A 19,486-nucleotide genomic window follows, 5' to 3' on the forward strand; every position below is an offset into this window, starting at 1 on the left:
CAGTGCCTATCTGTGCTTCCAATCAGTGCCCAGCAGTGCTGCCTATCAATGCCCATCAGTGCCACCTAGCAGTGCCCATCAGTGCTGCCCATCAGTGCCACCCATCAGTGCTGCCTATAAATGCCAATCAGTGCTGCCAATTAGTGCCACCTATCAGTGCCTATCAGTGCTGCCAATCAGTGCTGCCCACCAGTACCGCCTAGCAGGGACGGTGGAAACCCCTCCTATAGATATTTACCATACAGATTAACTTCAAGTGCAATAATTCCAGTGATATGTGATTTCACATGTAATACACATCAAAATGAGAATAAGACATACTTTTTTAAAAAACTTAGCAAGGATGGTGGAAACCCCTCCACAGATAATTGCAATACAAATTAACTTAAAGTGCAACAACTTTTTAGTTGGAAGGTTCACACCGTTATAGCACTTTGGATTTTTTATTTTTTAGATTGTTACACTTCATTTTATATGTTTTAGTTACTATTATAATGTGAATTTTTGCACTTGAAGTTAATTTTCCACCACCCCTACTAAGTCCATGTCTTTATGAACCTTGCATTGTGCACTGGTGCTCAGTCATGTTGGAACAGGAAGGGGCCTTCCCCAAACTGTTCCCACAAAGTTGGGAGCATGAAATTGTCCAAAATGTCTTGGTATGCTGACGCCTTAAGAGTTCCCTTCACTAGAACTAAGGGGCCAAGCCCAACCCCTGAAAAACAACCCCTCACCATAATCCCCCCTCCACCAAATGATTTGGACCAGTGCACAAAGCAAGGTCCATAAAAACATGGGTGAGCGAGTTTGGGGTGGTGGAACTTGACTTGCCATTACATTAGAGTGGAGACTGCGAGCCAGGCCTTGTCATCCAACATCAGTGCCTGACTTCACAAATGCGCTTCTGGGAGAATGGTCAGCCTTCCCAGAAGAGTTGAAGCTGTTATAGCTGCAAAAGGTGCGCCAACTCAATATTGAACACTACGGACTAAGACTGGGATGCCATTAAAGTTCATGTGCGTGTAGAGGGAGGCGTCCCAATACTTCTAGTAATTTTAGTGTAAACACACACACACACACAGATATATATATATACGCATGTGTGTTTGAGCTTTGGGGTGCACACCCTAATGCAATAGGCTGTGCACGCCTATGTTTGTACAGTAAACATTTATGAGAATAAATTATTAAAATGGTGCTGCGCTAATCCTAGCAGACACTAGGGCTGCTGAAATTAATCGCAGCATCGATGCATCGCAAATCGGGTGTCCCCGATGCGGCATCGATGCATGCGACCCGAAAAATCGATGTCTAGCCCCGCCCCCTCCCGGGAGAGCGCTCCGTGCATAAAGCTGTTTTTAGTGTGTGTATATTGCGGTCATGTGATTCTCAGCCGCGCCTCCCTCCTCTCAGTCTCTCCTGGTGTCAGCTCCGCCCACTGACTGGAGCTATCAGGTCAGAAGAGAGGCGGGCGGGGCTGACATCAGGAGAGACGTGAGAGGAGGGAGGCACGGCTGAGAGTCACATGACCGGAATATACACACACTAAAAACAACTTTATGCACCGAGCGCTCTCCCGGGAGAATTCACTGCTGGAGATGCTGACCTGAGAACCTGACCTGACCGGGAACACCGGCCGCACGAATGGAGATCGGGGGGGAGATGGTGAGCAGGCAGATCGCCCACCGGCAGAGCAGCATGTAAGTGGGGAGGGGGAGGGGGGGCGCTGTGACACAAGTCCATATCATAGAATTGTCATCTCCTGTGCCATGTCCAAAGTGTCTGACCATCTCCTGTGCCATGTCCAAAGTGTCTGACCATCTCCTGTGCCATGTCCCCATTGTCTGACCATCTCCTGTGCCATGTCCAAAGTGTCTGACCATCTCCTGTGCCATGTCCCCATTGTCTGACCATCTCCTGTGCCATGTCCCCATTGTCTGACCATCTCCTGTGCCATGTCCAAAGTGTCTGACCATCTCCTGTGCCATGTCCCCATTGTCTGACCATCTCCTGTGCCATGTCCCCATTGTCTGACCATCTCCTGTGCCATGTCCAAAGTGTCTGACCATCTCCTGTGCCATGTCCCCATTGTCTGACCATCTCCTGTGCCATGTCCCCAGTGTCTGACCATCTCCTGTGCCATGTCCCCAGTGTCTGACCATCTCCTGTGCCATGTCCCCAGTGTCTGACCATCTCCTGTGCCATGTCCCCAGTGTCTGACCATCTCCTGTGCCATGTCCCCAGTGTCTGACCATCTCCTGTGCCATGTCCCCAGTCTGTGACCAACTCCTGTGCCATGTCCCCAGTCTGTGACCATCTCCTGTGCCATGTCCGCAGTCTGTGACCATCTCCTGTGCCATGTCCCCAGTCTGTGACCATCTCCTGTGCCATGTCCCCAGTCTGTGACCATCTCCTGTGCCATGTCCCCAGTCTGTGACCATCTCCTGTGCCATGTCCGCAGTCTCTGATCATCTCCTGTGCCATGTCCCCAGTGTCTGACCATCTCCTGTGCCATGTCCCCAGTGTCTGACCATCTCCTGTGCCATGTCCCCAGTCTGTGACCAACTCCTGTGCCATGTCCCCAGTCTGTGACCATCTCCTGTGCCATGTCCCCAGTCTGTGACCATCTCCTGTGCCATGTCCCCAGTCTGTGACCATCTCCTGTGCCATGTCCCCAGTCTGTGACCATCTCCTGTGCCATGTCCGCAGTCTCTGATCATCTCCTGTGCCATGTCCCCAGTCTGTGACCATCTCCTGTGCCATGTCCCCAGTCTGTGACCATCTCCTGTGCCATGTCCGCAGTCTCTGATCATCTCCTGTGCCATGTCCGCAGTCTCTGATCATCTCCTGTAGCATGTCCGCAGTCTCTGATCATCTCCTGTAGCATGTCCGCAGTCTCTGATCATCTCCTGTAGCATGTCCGCAGTCTCTGACCATCTCCTGTAGCATGTCCGCAGTCTCTGACCATCTCCTGTAGCATGTCCGCAGTCTCTGACCATCTCCTGTAGCATGTCCGCAGTCTCTGACCATCTCCTGTAGCATGTCCGCAGTCTCTGATCATCTCCTGTAGTCATTTGGGGGCAGTCTGGAGCTCCTCTTTAAGTTGTCTGCACTGTTTACACTTTGCTACATGCAAGGAGTGTTGTCTTTTTTTTAAGAACAGATAAAATTTAAAAAATGGAGTTCTTCTGACTACTTAAATTTTTTGGATGAAAACCGCGCGCAGTAATCGTGATGCATCGTTAATCGTGGACCTGATAATCGTAATCGAATCGAATCGTGAGGCCAGTGAAGATGCGCACCCCTAGCAGACACACAAAAAAAGAAATAAATCTCCTAGTGGGCTAGATATCATTAAATTATGAAAATTTAAAAAATACAAAATAAGCAGTTATGGATAGTATGTGATCATTCCTATGTGAGAACAAATCACTTGAAGTAGAAAAAAGTGCAAAGTACAATCGTGATATATAATATTGACTTTCAGTGGATATTCATAACCAAAATATAACTGTAAAATTGACAAAAAAATGTGCAACAGCAAATTGTAGGAGTAAATCCTCCCATATAAAAGTGCAAATAATTCAATACGACAATAAATTCCACTGTGTAGTATATATGCAACAAACATGAAGTGACTTGTGCAATAAAAGTCCACGTGACTCTTAAGACATAAACTTAAATTCAGTCAAAGTGCTTAAACATAAAACAGTCCTCCTCCACAAAATAAAACTGGCTTCATAGCATGCACAAATTGCGTTGAAGTGCTCAAATAAATCAAAGTAGTGCTCCTCTTCATGTTCACACACCAATTAGTAAGCAGTGGCCCCTTACCTTAAGGTAATGGAGTAACAGCATATGACCAGTAATGGGGATACCATCCTTTAAGTTTTCTCCTCTATCAACGCGGTCCTAGTCCTGGAGCATAGTTCCCTCAGATGGTAAAGGGGCACATAGATAGAAAAACCGGAAGTTCCCAGATAGTGTAATATTGTCAGGCTAAAACTGGCTTTTATGAATATAAGACATAGGTACTCACAATACAGCAGCGAAACGAATGGCTAATATCCGACGAGTGGCGAGCTCGTAAGCCTCAATCAGCATAAGTGCCTGTCCCGTCCCTACGCGTGACGTCACACAACACATGAGTTCATCAGGGGATAAGTGGAGGCGATTTACTCCTACAATTTACTGTTGCACATTTTTTTAGGATTAGCGCAGCACCATTTTAATAATTTATTCATCCACTAGCAGGGTCTGGTTGTGCCCGATTCGGTGCAGGCAGCTTTTCCCAATAGCTCTGACAATTACACACATGATAGCGCAGGAATAATTATACACCTATTTATGAGAAACTGTCAAATGCTTTTGCAAAGTCTAGACACACCACATCTATGTGCCTTCCTTTATGTAGATGGCAACTCGCTTCCTCATAAAATGTTAATAGATTGGTTTGGCAAGAACGATTATTCATGAATCCATGCTGATTACTGCTAATGATACCATTTTCATTACTAAAATCTTGTATATAGTCTCTTATCCCATCAACACGGTCACCTATACCTGGCAGGACTCTCCTGCAATCCTTTGCTTGTGTCAGTTGTACATATTAACCACATCAATACTGGGCACTTTCGCCCCCTTCTTCCCAGGCCAATTTTCAGCTTTCAGCGCTCTCGCATTTTCAATGACAATTGCGCGGTCATGCTACGCTGTACCCAGATGAAATTTTTATCATTTTGTTCGCACAAATAGAGCTTTCTTTTGGTGGTATTTATTCATGACTCTGTTTTTTATTGTTTGCGATATAAGCAAAAAAAGAGCGGAAATTTGGAAAAAAAAACAATATTTTCTTTATTCTATCTTAAAAGAAATCCAATAAAATCGAATTTTGTCATATATTTAAGCCAAAATGTATTCTGCTACATGTCTTTGGTAAAAAAAAAATCCCATTATGTGTATAATAATTGGTTCGTGTGATCATGGACAGATTTACACAAATGATCATGTACAGATGTGCGCAAGTGATCACGGACATATGTGTGCAGATAATCATTGGGACATGTGATTTTACTGGGACATATGTGGGGGACAGGTGGGTGTTTTTACTATGTGGGGACATGTGTATGTGTTTTGGGGACATGTGTTTTGGGACATTGTGTTTTACACTGTGTGTTACTATGCTGATGATCAGTGTGTAAAAAGCTGTAAAAAACAGCTCATACACACTGATCACCAGCCGGCTGCAGCGATCCGCTCTCCTCTCCTCACCGACAACTAATGTGTGAGGAGAGGAGAGCCGATCGCCTAGCAACCGGCCCTCTGTTTACATCACATGAGGGCTTTGATTGGACACGGCCGTCATGTGATCAGGAGGGCCAATCACAGAGCCCTCCTGCCGATCTGAGATGCGCCGTGTCCGGGTGACACAAGCGCATTGGGATCGCGCCGCTGCGCGGGCCCGCGCGCGATTCCCCTCCTTCTGAGGGACGTTCCTGAACGTCCACTCAGAAGGAGAGAGCGCCGACCCGGCCGTACATATGCAGTGGCCGGGTGGAAAGTGGTTAAGGAATCTTAATTTTATTTCTGTTGATTGCTGATGAGAAAAATAAACAGATGGATTTATTTGTTCCTGCCCCCAATCCTTCCTTTTGCTCAATGACTGGACCACATACCTTCCCTTCATTTCCCACCCCATAGCCAAACAGGAAATGAGAGGAAAACCCTGCAAATAAGGGGAATTCATCCCTCAAGGCCCTGCAGGAAGAGGAGTGACCTTGACAGGAAGGGTTGGGTCATATTTAAATTAGCGGGGGAGGGCACAAATTTGGTCAGGCCTAGGGCAGCACAAAACCACTGATACACCACTGATAGCTTGAAATCCATAAAAGATAGCTACGTAATATAAAGAAAGGTGCAACAGACTTTTATACCTCCTTCATGAATCTAAATGGACTACAGTTTTTAGCTAGTTGGTCACCCCTTTTCTATGCAGATAACTGCATCCTCTTTGATACATTTAGATGCCTAACAAATATGCTGGAATCTTAAAAGGAGATGTTTAAAGATTGTGCTCCAGGTATCTTGAAAGTGGCTTGGCTAAGAAATCACTTAATGGGTTAACAGGTAACTAAAAAGGGTATTAAAGCTTCGTTTTTGTTTAGTTTTTTAAATAACAAACATGTTATACTTACCTGCTCTGTGCGGTGGTTTTGCACAGAGCAACTCCAATACTCTTCTTTTCAGGTCCCCCGCCGCTGCTCCTGACTCCTCCCCTTCGAGCAGTGCCCCCAAAGAAAGCAGCTTCCCCTTGGGTTACTGCTGCATGCTCGCTCCTTAGCTGCTGCCCAATGCCTCCATGCTGCCCCATGCCTTCCCCGCTTTCTCCTCATTGGCTTACTGGCTGTGATTGACACAGCCAATGAGGAGGGAGAGTCCTGGATCAGCCGAGGCTATCGTTAGCCTTGCTGGATCGGTGGGAGCTCAGGTAAGGACTGGGGGGGGGGGGGGGGGGTGCGGCTTCACATAGAATGCATGAAGGTGAAAAACCTTCAGCCCTTAGAACCACTTTAAAGTGGTTCTAAAGCTAAAATGTTTTTTTACCTTAATGCATTTGCTGCATTAGGATAGAAAAAAATTCTCATTCGCTCATTGAGACACAGCGTTTCCTTATTCAGAACCATAGGGTTATATCGCCCCCTACAGGAGTAGGACACTAGGCAGAAAAAAAGACTTGGCTACGCCCATGGGCAGTCCTAGGTGATATACACCCCTCTCTCTGTTATAAGCCTTCAGTTTTTTTCTGCCTAGTCAGGAGTAAGGACCTAGTTCCCTGCTGGGATCTCTGGTCCTGGCAATTTTTTGTTTTTGCTTTTTAAGCTACTTTTTTCTCTTGGATTTTTTCCTGTAAGATCTACAATCAACTGCCGGACTGGGCGACGGGCTGGACACTAAGATCCAGTGGTCTCCCCAGTCTGGCCAGCGAGCGCGTGCAGACCGCAGGTCAGCCGCAACATAGCCCCACTGGACGGGGGCTGGGCCTGTGACTTAAACATAAACAAAAAAAACTTACTCCTGCGCTCGTGAGGACGTTATTGGTGTGGATAAGTAGTACTGTTGAAATAGCCAAACTGGAGAAGGTGGTCATGTGTGTCCCACTGCCTAGACTGACCAGGGGTGGTCTGAAGAAGTTAGTGTAGGAAGGATAGATGGAAGGCGCGTGATCAAACACTTGCATCAAATCATACAGTTTATTCATGAGCAATGGAATACATACATGTAGCAAATAAAAACATACTACGTTTCATAAAATAGGGTTGGCCCCAGTTCTGCTGTGGTTACGTAAACGGGTGATTGCGGTCCTGGGCTGCTTTGACGATCTTCTTCTGCGAGCAGAGTCCTCGGCTACACTGAGGGGCAATGTAGCTCACTATACAGACCTCAGTTTTCAGTCGGCTTCTATATTACTTGAAGTCTGCTCCGGCTCCTTCCAGAAATTTGGATTATCTGGGCCTGACTCTGGTTTCATCTCTGGCCAGAGTGTTTCTTCCTCTGGACAAACTCCAAAAGTTGCATGCTGCGTTTCAATTACTGTTGTACTGTACAGGTGGGCCTCCCTGCGGTCCTGCAGGTGGGTGTTGGGCCTGATGGTATCTGTTCCATAACAACCCATGTTAAAAAATTCCCATGCATTTCTGCAAAATGCAAAATGCATCAAAAAACGCGTTAGTGTGAATGGAGCCTAAGTATCATGGAGGTCGACTTTGGGGGCTCCAGGTATGCATTAATACCCTGGTGTGCTGCCTCTGTGTTTCTGCTATGATTTGACCACCAGTTTGTCTGTCTGTACTGTCACACTGTTGATGTATCACTGCTAGCCCTGGTGTAGCAGGTATGAGAGGGTGGGTTTAACCCTTTCCTTTCCTTGCTGACCTTGGTACTCTTTTCGGGTTCTTTAACCATTTCCTTTCTATCCTATTTTGCTTTTGTGAGTCCTTCTAGGTCAGATTGACAATACACGGCACAAGATGATAAAGACCTCATTAGGTCACAACATTCCTCTTCCAAATGTATTTGGCATAGGTCACTGTCAAGGTCCAGCCTTCATAGCAGAAACTATGAATCCTCCTGTACGCACCCACCTCTATGTCAGCGGCTCCAAGGAGCCTGCTGGGGATGCGGGACTTTGGTCCCAGAGGTCAAGTCTCTGTGTGAGCCATGCTAAGCCCAGGTGGTGGCGTTTTCTAGTAAATGGAATTCCTAGTGAGGCACGTGGTGTAAGAATCCCTTAAAGAGTGGGATAGAAGCCACACACGAAGTCCAACAGCCATTGCGGCGTGTTCTTCCACTAGGATGACCAGGAAGAACTGGAACTGTCCCAACCAAGGTAGAGTCTCCTGCAAAGCAAAAGGAAGTTCTGTAAGCACCTTTGGGCTCCATTTCCACTAGTGCAACTTGTCATGCGACTTTGGACACATAGGTCGCATGGTGGGTCACAGCCCATTAAGTTCAATGGCACCCGTTCCAATCTATGCAACTTAGAGTTGCAGCGACTTTGAGGGGTTCCTGCGCTACTTTAATGCGGAGACTGTAAGGCTCCATTCACACTAGCGCGTTTTTTGATGCATTTTGCATTTTGCAGAAATGCACGGGAATTTTTTAACATGGGTTCCTATGGAACATGTTCACATCAATGCCTTTTTGTTTCTCTGCATTTTTGGAAAGGGTCAGGGACTTTTTTTCATGCAAAATGCAGCGTTTTGCATGTAATAGAATTCAATGGACAAGCATCAAAAACGCAAGTGCACCGTTTTTGCAGCGTTTTTGATGCGTTTTTGCCGTTTTTTTTTTTTTTTTTTAATTCTTTTTTAGACTGTAAAAAAAAACTGTAAAAAAAAAGAACGCAAAACGCAAATCGCGGCAAAATCGCGGCAAAAACGCCGCAAAAACGCTGCTCAAAAACGTGGCAAGCATGAAAAAAAACCTCCAAAAACGCCCAAAAGCAACATGCATAGGTGTGAATCGAGCCTAAAGTTGGATTGGGGCTGCACTCTCAATCGCACAACTTGGAGACATAGCCATAGAGAGAGTGTTCTAAATTTTCATTCTTAACAGAACTAGGGGATATCATTTTGGATAAGTGAAGCAAGGTTGCGATACATCCCTCCCTTCTGAGCAAGATGGCCACGCTCTATCTATTCAGAAATAAGGATGTGAAGCATTTAAAGGCTGCCGCTCTAAATGGTTAATACCTTAATAAGGTGAGCAAGCATGTCGCTCTTCCTTGGAAGATGCAGCGAATAGCCCGAAAGTCGGCCTGGGCTCTTGTGGCCATATCGAAAAGTATGGAAATGTGAATGGAGAATGTGGACGCAGTATTCAGGAGCATTTTCAGAAACTCTGTAGTTCAGGAGTTGGAGCTGGTTTCGGTTTCCATGATAAGGCTCCAAATGACATCAGCCGCATAGCGTCACGGGTTATGCTCTCGTTAGTTACGGCAAAGTGAGTGATATGGCTGGGGCCTGGGCTTGCTGTTCCCGCCTCTAATAGGCATAGTGTAGCATTCCCTTTTAGGGAGCTTCATCTTTTGGCAAAGTTCAGAGCGTGCGAGGATCGCACATGTTTACAGACCAGGTTGGGATTTTAGGAAGAGCTGGTGAGGGGACCTAATATCCCCTCATGAGTATGCTAAAAGCTTGAACTCGGAATCCAAGAAGCTACTGAGTGTAATGGATGTGATTAAGGTATCGCAGGTAAGATGTTAAAATGCCTATTTCAATATGTAATAAATATGTTACTGCTTAGCTTTTCAACCTTAACTTTACGCAGAGATGATCCTGCTGCAAACTCACCCCTCCCTCGCTGTGGAACTGAACTACAAAGAGTTAATGAAGAAATTGCACCTCCTTTCCGAGAAATACATTCAAGACATGACATCAACACATTTTGGAAGGAAGCTACCCGAAATAGCGATGATCGGCTGCTACCCCCCCCCCCCCCCTCCATATGGACAGACATAAGTCATCTAAATCAGCAAAAGACCTTATACATTGTCACAATAATAATACAAAACACAAAAACTGCAAAAAGAGGAAATAAAACACAGAAGTAAATTTACACTGAACTGTGCGTGTCAGAGTGAACTACTGCAGAAGTGTACACTTCATATTGAAACAATCTGGCCAGGGGCAGATATAAAAGTTTGGATGGTTCTGACCAGTCCAAATCACTGATTTGGGCTTCAGACTATTGGGACATCAAAGTGGTCCTTTCGGGGGCATGCATGGTCCATCAGAAGTCCTCCATCTTCTCTGATTCATTTCCATGGATTTTGCCTCACGCTGAGGTAAAGAAAGCATATACTCATGCTTTACATAAGTCGATGGTGTCGCAAAGTGCTGCTGTGCCAGTCTCTGAATGCGAGAGATTTCAGGGCAGGTGCTCGCCCCTCTTAAGGTCATGAAGTTGAACAGCTTGCGGAGGCCAGTTTTAGACCTTGCACACCTGAGACAATTTTTAGCAAAGGAGAAGTTCAAGGTGAAAACATCATCCCTGATTCATAGGTGGTCTAGCCACGTTACTGGCCCATTGTAGAAGACTTCCACAAGTTCCTTCGGTTCACTGTAGGTCAGGACCATCTCCAGCTCCAGCCATTCAGGCTTTCGCTTTCAGCATTACCCTGTGTGTTTTCAGGGTCTTATTGGTTGTTATAGTCTTTATCAAAACAAGGAGCATTTGCCTGCCTAGTTACGTGGATGTCCTTGTCCTACTGTGCCAAGACAGAGGGCAGCTGCTGGATCCCAGAGCTCAGGGCTTTTCTATGCTCCTCAAATTCAGCTGGCTGCTGAATCTGGCAAGGAGACACCTGGAGCCCACTCAGTCTCTTGTGGGCCTTGGGGCTCAGTTCAATATAGTCTTGAATAATTGCCTTGGCTCTGGATCCCCAGGTTTTTTAGGATCTGAATACTCCTTGCCCACCTGCATGCCCTGCGGTGTCTAATATGATTGGCACTATGGTGTCTACGGGTCCGAGGATCAAGTGGAAGCTGGAGAAGGCGGCCTTTCTGGAAGGGGTTACTCCAGCAGTGGGAGCCAGGAAGCAGATTTCAGGCCTTTTACCATATAACAAAGGGAGCGTCAGTTCTCTTAGGTTAGTCAACACTACGGCGGTCTCCTACTTTAAAAGACAGCTTGGGGACTCTCAGCCTGTTCTCTATTACAGGAAGCGAAGCCAATTATGTCTTGGGCTCAGAAGAATCTAGCCTACAGCTCAGCGGTGTATGAGTCCAAAATGTTCTAATGGATTTTCTTTCCAGAGTCCACAACGAATGGTCTCTACATGTGGAGGTTTTCAGGTGCAGATGCCCTGATGGATCATTGAAAATGCAGTAGGACCTATGCATTTCTTCCAGTCCTGGTCAACCTTGGGTTTTCTACGAAGACTCCGAACATGGATTGTGGTGTTAGTGGCAGTGATGCCTTATTGGCCAATTAGATTGTGGTTCCCCTTGCTAGCACAGTTCAGCTTCTGGAACCCAGTTCACCTTCTCCTTAGGCCAGGCCTTCTGTCACTGAGTACAATGCTACATCCATGTCTGGCACGGTTGCGTCTGATGGTTTGGTTCTCGAGATTGGAGGTCCTCGGCTGCTCTTCCAGAGTCATCTCCACTCTCTCTTGAATACTAGAAGAATGAATGCAGACAAAGTTGATGGGAAAATCTGGTCAAAGTTGTTCAATACATGTTTGCTGCTGACAGATCATGTGGTGATCTAGAAGTTTTAGATATTCTAGGCTTCCTCCAGTCGGATTTAGTTCTGGCTCTGTTGGTCAGCTCCCTCAGAGTTCAGGTGTCAGCTTTATCGGCCTTCACAGGTGTTTTATGGTCTAGGCATCTTCCCTGTCCAACAATTCTTCAAGGAAGCAGCTAGGCTCAGACCTCGGAGTCAGCGGAGGCTTTCCAATGGATTCTGCCTCTTGTTCTCAACACCCTTTGGAAATTGGAACGGAGTGTTCTAGGACTGTCTCAGTTAGAGGCCTCTCTGTCAAGTTCGCCTTTTCCCGGTTATCACGTTGGCATAAAATTTGCAGGGTGGCCTCCTGGTCGTCTATGAACATGTTTGTGTCCCATTACTGTGTTGAATCAGCTGCCCTATTATCAGTTAATTTTGGTTTACAAGTACTGTCGGTATACGGTGTTAAACTTTCTTTGCTCAACATTTTGCCCACCCAGGTGTGTACGGCGAGTTATTTCCCACACGTATGCTGCCATGGAGTCTGTCCGAAAAACGGAAAATTTCCTATCAAATACTTACCATAATTTTCCTTTCCTGATAGACTCCATGGCAGCAGGAGTTCCCTCCCAAATGTCTGGAGTAGGCTAGTTGCGGAACATGGACGCTGGCTTGGAGCAAAGTTTTAACGGGAGAGGGGTCCTATAGGGGAGGAGTGGAGGCAGGGTTAACCCACACATATGCTGCCATGGAGTCTATCAGGAAAAGAAAATTACGGTAAGAATTTGATAGGAAATGTTCAGTTTTTCTTCCTCACTCACCAGGATGAAAGAGGCTGTAGCTTTTTGGGCCCTACTTCTCCTATGGATCACAGGAGTGCAGTTCGTTCTGCACTCCAGTGACCTGTTTTCAGCTGGGGGGGGGGGGGGGGGGGGGGGCTTTTTGCCCTCTATTTTCATCCAGTGGCCAGTAACACACTTTCTGTCTTAGGGTGGCTCCACTCAAAGGAGTAGCAACAGAGACATCTCTGGGAAGAGGAAAGTGTTATATGGACTAGCAGATGACAAGAACTTGACTAACAAATTAAAGCCAAACTCCAGCTGACACTTTTAAGCAGTTACAGCAACATTGTTTTCCTTTTGCAATGTCAGTGTTAAATGGTTTTCTCAACACTACAACTGCCACTTTGTCTGGACAGCTCGATCTGAAAAATAAAGATGAAACATAACAGATTTACTGGCCAGATTAACATGTGTAAATAAAAGAAAATAATGCAGCTAGAGCTAAGAAATTGTAAACTGCAATATAATACTTTTTTGTATTGGGATTTAAAGGCTAGGTTAATCTTTTTCTAGAAAATCAAAACTGTGCAGCATTGTAAAATGTTTATTCATTTCTCTGTCATACCTGTTGGCCATTTGGGCCTCCTGGAAGCCTGGCTGAAAAACTCCCAGTTAGTAACCCATACATCCTGCCTTGGTGCTAGGATGTGAAACCCATTGACTTTTGCTCCTGTAGAGCTGGAAGTGAGCATTCAATGGTGTTTACATCTTAGCAACAAGGTAGGATGTGGCAATTGCTAATGAAGTTTTTCAGCCAGACTTATGGGACGGGGGGGTCGGCCTGCAGGTATGACAACATAATTAAAGGATAGCTAAAGGCAAAACTTTGTTTATTTGGTGAGAGTGTAGAAGGATTATACCTATTGCCAGTTTTTTTTGCTTTCTGTGCCCTTGTAAGGGAGATCCCCCTATCTGTTTGTTCTGTTAACCATTATTATCGAAAGTGAAAGAAAAAGAGAATTGTGCATTGTGGGTTGCCACCAGAACAGTAAAAGAGGAGAAATCTTCCAAAGGGCACGCTAGTTTTGGTGGCCCTGGTAGCATCTCATGATCCCCTCATTTTGAAAGGATTTCCTCTCAATTCCTGTTTTGGCTATGGGACAGGAAGTAAGGCTGGATTCACACCTATGCAGTTTTAGTGCTTTTTGCATTTTGCAGATTTGCACTACAGTCCATTTAACACGGTTTCCTATGGAACACGTTCTGTATTGCAAATCTGCAAAATGCAAAAAGCACTAAAAATGCATAGGTGTGAATCCAGCCTAAAGGCTAATCTCCCCAATGGGACACAGATGGCAAAAATAAACATTACAGGGCTTATAACCCTTATAACCCTTCCTCTCTCTTTCCAAAATGAAAAAAAAAAAAAAAAAAGGGTTTTTTATTCGTTCTAATGTAATGAATATTTTAAAAAACTTTTTTTTTTAATATCTACTGGTGCCCCTTTGACTACATAGGCTATTTTTTGAAAAAGATGAACTTGGCTTTTAATACTGCTATACGTTAAAGCGGAGTTCCAGGCAAAAATTGAACCCAGTTTGAAACAACCCCCCCCCAGAAGACAACAGGACCATTCAAAAAGCACCACGTGAATCGCCTTAAGGCTTCACTGCCGGTTTCCCTTACTTGCAATGCCGGCACCTGCACCCGAAGCCGATGGACGGATCGGCTTGGGGTGCCGACACCGCAGGCTCCATGGTCAGGTAAGTGTCAGTATTACAGTATTTGTAGCTGCTGACTTTTTTTTTTTTTTTTCTTTCCCCAGGCTGGAATGCCGCTTTAAGCAAAAGAAGTATCCTGGAGCTTGCTTTTACCTGTACTAATACTTGATAACCAAACAAATGTAAACGAGAAGTTACTGGGAAATGTCTCCTCCTCTCCCAAGGGATCACACTAGTTCGCAAACGCTTGTAACCCGGTATTACTAAATTCAGAACAGCATAATAGCAGAAAAAGTGGAGCTGCTAGTGGAATCATGTCCAATATACTAAGTTGAACAGGTTTTTAAAAAGAAAAAGCAACCTATGGAAGTTCTTTTACTTGGTGGCATTGTATTGGGTTTCACAGGTCTTTAAACATCCTCAGGTGTGAAGTAATCCTATGGAAATCCATTCACTGAGTTACATGGTTTAATTATAATAATGATGACTGGTCACAAGACTAAATAAAAACACCCTTTGTTTTTTTTTTTACTTTCAGTCAAATCTCTGTGCTGAATGGGGGAAAAGCAAAATGCTCCAAGTTCTGCACCACTGGAATGGATGGAGGGATGTGTATTTGGGACATAAAGGTGGGAAATATTTTTTATCTTTTATGTACCTGTACATATTTTACTATAATCATATATTATGAATTAACCAAATATGTTTTTGTTCTGTTTTTGAATGCATTGTAATAAGTGACAGCACCAACAGCTGCACCAATTCTCAGCTGCCTCTGGTGTATAATGGAAGGGCTGCCACCCTGCCTGCCAGTACCATTGGCAGGCCTCTCATTATTGCTTACTCTGCAAAGCCTCTGCATTTTTATCCATGTAGTATATTTACTCTGGTTCAACATACCTACAGCCTAAAAGCAGAGTCTGACAACAGTTCACGCTACTCGTTTAGTTGTCTGTTCTGCATCCCAGAGTAAGCAATCTGGTTTTTGCAGCTTCTCTGCTCCCAGCCCCGGCCTGCCTCGTGTGGTTGTGAATGATATATAGTATGATTTTGCTGTTGTGGTACAAAGGTTGAGCAATTGGGTGGGGAGGTGGCTCTAAGCTGTTAGCTGTTAGCTCTAAGCTGTTGGGGGAGAAGGGGGTTAGTATATGGGCTTGTTCACTCTGTGAGGTGACCTGCATTTTTCCACACAGGATAAATGCATGTCACCGCTAGGGCACATGGAAAAGAAATGATTTCTATGTACCCCATTCACACCGCAATGCTGGTGTGATGTGCAGTGCAGTGCAGCATGGGGAAAAAAAATGTCCACATTTCACTGGATGGAACTACACATCACCACACTACAGCACAATGCAACAAGCTGCTGTGCAGTGACAAGAATGAAGTGTTGTCACTATGTGATACCTCTGCAAAAATGTACCAAAGTAGCTCCTGTACACATTTTCGTAGCCAACCTTGGCTTCTTTTTGAATGGCATGTTTTGGGGATTTTTTGGTCAGTTTGTCACATGACAAAACACTTGTTTCTTTAGCATACTTGGGCTGCCATTAACAATAAATGGCAATCAAGCGCGTTTTTCAGGGTTTTGGTGCATTTTTAGCGTGACCTGGAAGCACAGGCAGAATCGTACGATTCTGCCCCTCAATTCAAAGCTGCTCAGATGTGAACAGGGCCAAAATTAAATGTATGGTTGAAAATTAAATGAATGGTGAGACAGGAATAAAAATGTAACCCAAGTTTTAACACTTCTCCACTTTATGCAAAAACATGTTGGCTTGAGTTGACCTTGGTGATAGACCAATCAGAATGTTTGGAGACAGAAGCACTTACACTACCCCAGTATCCTTTGGCCACAATATAAAGGTTTTGAAAACCGCTGTAAGTTTTTTAGGTTCTTTGAGGTGCCTGCACTTCATTCCAGCAGCAGTTTTTTTTTTCTCCAAGTGACAGCTTCCATGCACCCCCCCCCCCCATGTAGCAAAATGGATGAAGAACCCAATTTTGTAGCACTGAAAATCTGCAACATCGCTGCAAATCTTTTCACCTGAATTGACAGAGAAATTATTGTGCTGCCAATCACTGTACTTTGCTAATAAAAGAATGAGGTTGAAAAGTTTGCTTTACACCCCAAAAATAATATAAATGTGTAGATAAGTGTAATTGTAACAGTGTCATTTTCTCCTTTTTTTTTAGAGTCTGGAATCTGCAATGAAAGGTTTGAAAATAAAGTGATCAAGACAAGAAATAAAACCATGCATAAGAGACGATCCTTTGGCATTTCAATCTATTTCTATATGCAGTGCTTAATTTTGGCCAGTGTAACTTGATACGTATGTTTTTTGATCTATCAACCACTTAAGGACATTTGAAAGAGTGTATACAGTATATCATATCTAGTGTTTGGCTTTACAGACACAGTCACATTTGCGATATCTGATCAGTTGCCTTTGCCACCCCAAGTAAACCTGTGAAACAGGGATCACTATTGCTGCCTGTTGAAGCGGAATGAAACCCACAGATTTAACTGTTTTCCAAAACAGTTGCATTCATGTCGTGTGCGCGTTACATGTGTTCCTGGACCCACTTCAGTATGAACTTAGACAGCACATAACAGCCCCATGCATTTAAGCGTACCATAACTTACAGATGTGAACCAGCTGCGTGTTGTGGTGCGCTGGATTAAAGAAAAAAAAAAAAAAACCTGCAATGTGGTACATTGGCAACTCATTCAAAATAAACTGGCTGCCTGACTACAATCTGTTAATGCAAGGTGTGTCACTGTGCTACAAACCTTATTATTGAGTGTGTTTGTGTCAAGCTTTTTATGCTCTACCGGTAAACAGGGCATTTTGTAAACTGCTAAATAAAAAGCATTATCTGCATTATCAAATTAACCCATTTGAATCAAATGCTCTCCACAAAAAAAAAAAAATACACCTATCAAATGATAACTTTACAGAATTATACTGGTGCAAAAAGTTCTGGTCCTAAAGTGGTTAATACTGCACAAATAACATATGCATCATTGAAATGTGAGACATTTTAGTCTGCGCTGATATATAAAGTGGGAACAAATGTCTGATTTTTGCTATGGATAACCTTTTTCAAAAGAGAGAAAAACTGCACTGGACAATTAGTGGAAATTAGCTCCGAACCCATAGTAACAAATAGGGATGAGCCGAACACCACTCGGTTTGGTTTGTACCAGAACTTGCGAACAGGCAAAATATTTGTTCCAACACCGTTAAAGTCTATGAGACACGAACATAAAAAATCAAAAGTGCTCATTTTAAAGGCTTATATGCAAGTTATTGCCATAAAAAGTGTTTGGGGGCTCGGGTCCTGCCCCAGGGGACATATATCAATGCAAAAAAAATTGGCCGTTTTTTTCAGGAGCAGTGATTTTAATAATGCTTAAAGTGAAACAATAAAAATGAAATATTCCTTTAAATATCGTGCCTGGGGGTCTCCTTAGTCTGCCTCTAAAGTAGCGCACCTTTCCCATGTTTAGAACAGTACCACAGCAAAAGGATGTTTCTAAAGGAAATAAATGCCATTTAAAACTGCTTGCGGCTGTAATGTATTGTCGAATCCCGGCAATATAGATAAAGATCATTGAAAAAAACAGCGTAGCTTCCCCCCCCAGTCCATTGCCAGGCCCTTTGGGTCTGGTATGAATATTAAGGGGAACCCCGAACTAAAATTTATTTAAAAATTGCGCGGGGGTCCCCCCATTAAGGAAATCAACAGTCAAAATTTTTTAAAAAATGGTGTGGGGGATCCCCCCAAAAATCCATACCAGACCCTTATCCGAGCAGGCAACCTGGCAGGCCACAGGAAAAGGGGGGACAAGAGAGCACCCCCCTCTCCTGAACCGTACCAGGCCTCATGTCCTCAACATGGGGAGGATGCCCCCAAAACACCTTGTCCCCATGTTGATGGGGACAAGAACCCATTTTCCCCCCAAACCTTGCCTTGGTTGTGGGGGTCTGTGGGTGGGGGGCTTATTGGAATCTGGAAGCCCCCTTCCGTGTAAGCAGCCTTACATAGTGTGGGGTATGGACTCAGCCCCTTGAGCCATGATTGGCCAAAGGCACCCTGCCTTTGGCCAATCATTGCTCTCACAGAAGAGCGCACTGTGATTGGCCAAAGCATGCAGGTCAGGTGCATGCTTTGGCCAATCAGCAGCCGTCAATACAGTGCATTGACGGTCTTGCAGTTCGTTATGGCGGGCACTCGAATTTCCTGCTAACGCCCCATAATGTTCTAAATTCGGCAAACACCCGATGTTTGAGTCAAGCTTGCGTTCGACTCGAACATCAGGCTCATCCCTAGCAATAAATCAGAACTATGTCAACCACTAGTGGCATTAGGAAAAACTGTAGGTTATGCAGCCATGCAAAGCTTATGCTCTTAAAACCATATGCATTTTTATAAAACATTGTACTAAGTTTTCTTGACAAATGTTTACATATGTAAACAAGAATGTGTACATTTTAAGTAAAACTGTTAAAAAAAAAGTGTATTGCTATTTCTTACAACTAGCGTGGTAATTATGTATAGAGCAAGGCCTCTTGGGATATGTGGCATCTGCTCTTCGCAGGAGTTTGCAGTAAATACTTCACACTGCACCTGCATTTTTAATGCAATTAACCTATTTATGGCCATCCAACACATATGTGCAAGAGCAAAAAGGTGGGCTTTAATGCCTGCACCCCACGCAACACATATGCATCCAATCAAGTTACCACTGTGATAGTAGTCACATGATTGCCAAAGTGGATAATAAAACACAACATGCATAAAACTGTAGTGTCACTCTTACTCCTAATGCAGGTGGTCAGATACTATAGCTAGCTTCTGAGTTCTTCACCTATAGCAGCCCCCTTTCCCATAAGGCAAGCAGACCTACTGATACTCGGTTGCCCCCAGGTCTTATACACAATGCTATAGTGCCTGGCTACCATGCCAGGGCATGTGCGAACTGAGCAAAGCAAACAGGCCCTTGTGGTTCGCAGATGGGCAAGGTTCAGAATAGTCAGGGTCAACGTCAAAAGGCAGGCAGAGTTCAGGGAATATTCAATATCCGATCCGAGGTCGTCAACGAGGTAATCCAATTTAGCAGGGCAGAAAAACAGGGAGCTTGATCAGGTATTACACACGCTATCACAAGCATGAGACTGCAGGCTTGCGTTTGATCTGCGTACTCGGCTTTCCGGGGTTATACTGGGATGATGCCCGCATATACAT

The 19,486-nt window shown here is 44.6% G+C and overlaps 1 protein-coding gene across 1 annotated transcript in view; it reads left to right on the forward strand.

Moving 5' to 3' along the window:
• The window catches only part of ARPC1B (actin related protein 2/3 complex subunit 1B), a 138,657-nt gene extending 121,106 nt beyond the window's left edge, over nt 1-17,551 (forward strand). Inside the window, exons 9-10 of the mRNA XM_073633078.1 lie at nt 14,772-14,862; nt 16,430-17,551. Coding sequence (XP_073489179.1) covers nt 14,772-14,862; nt 16,430-16,468 — 130 coding nt within the window. The 3' untranslated portion in view covers nt 16,469-17,551. The remainder of the gene's footprint in view (nt 1-14,771; nt 14,863-16,429) is intronic.
• The last annotated feature ends 1,935 nt before the right edge of the window (nt 17,552-19,486 follow it).

Source organism: Aquarana catesbeiana, linkage group LG06 (assembly GCF_042186555.1).
Source record: "Aquarana catesbeiana isolate 2022-GZ linkage group LG06, ASM4218655v1, whole genome shotgun sequence".
NCBI classification, from domain to species: domain Eukaryota; kingdom Metazoa; phylum Chordata; class Amphibia; order Anura; family Ranidae; genus Aquarana; species Aquarana catesbeiana.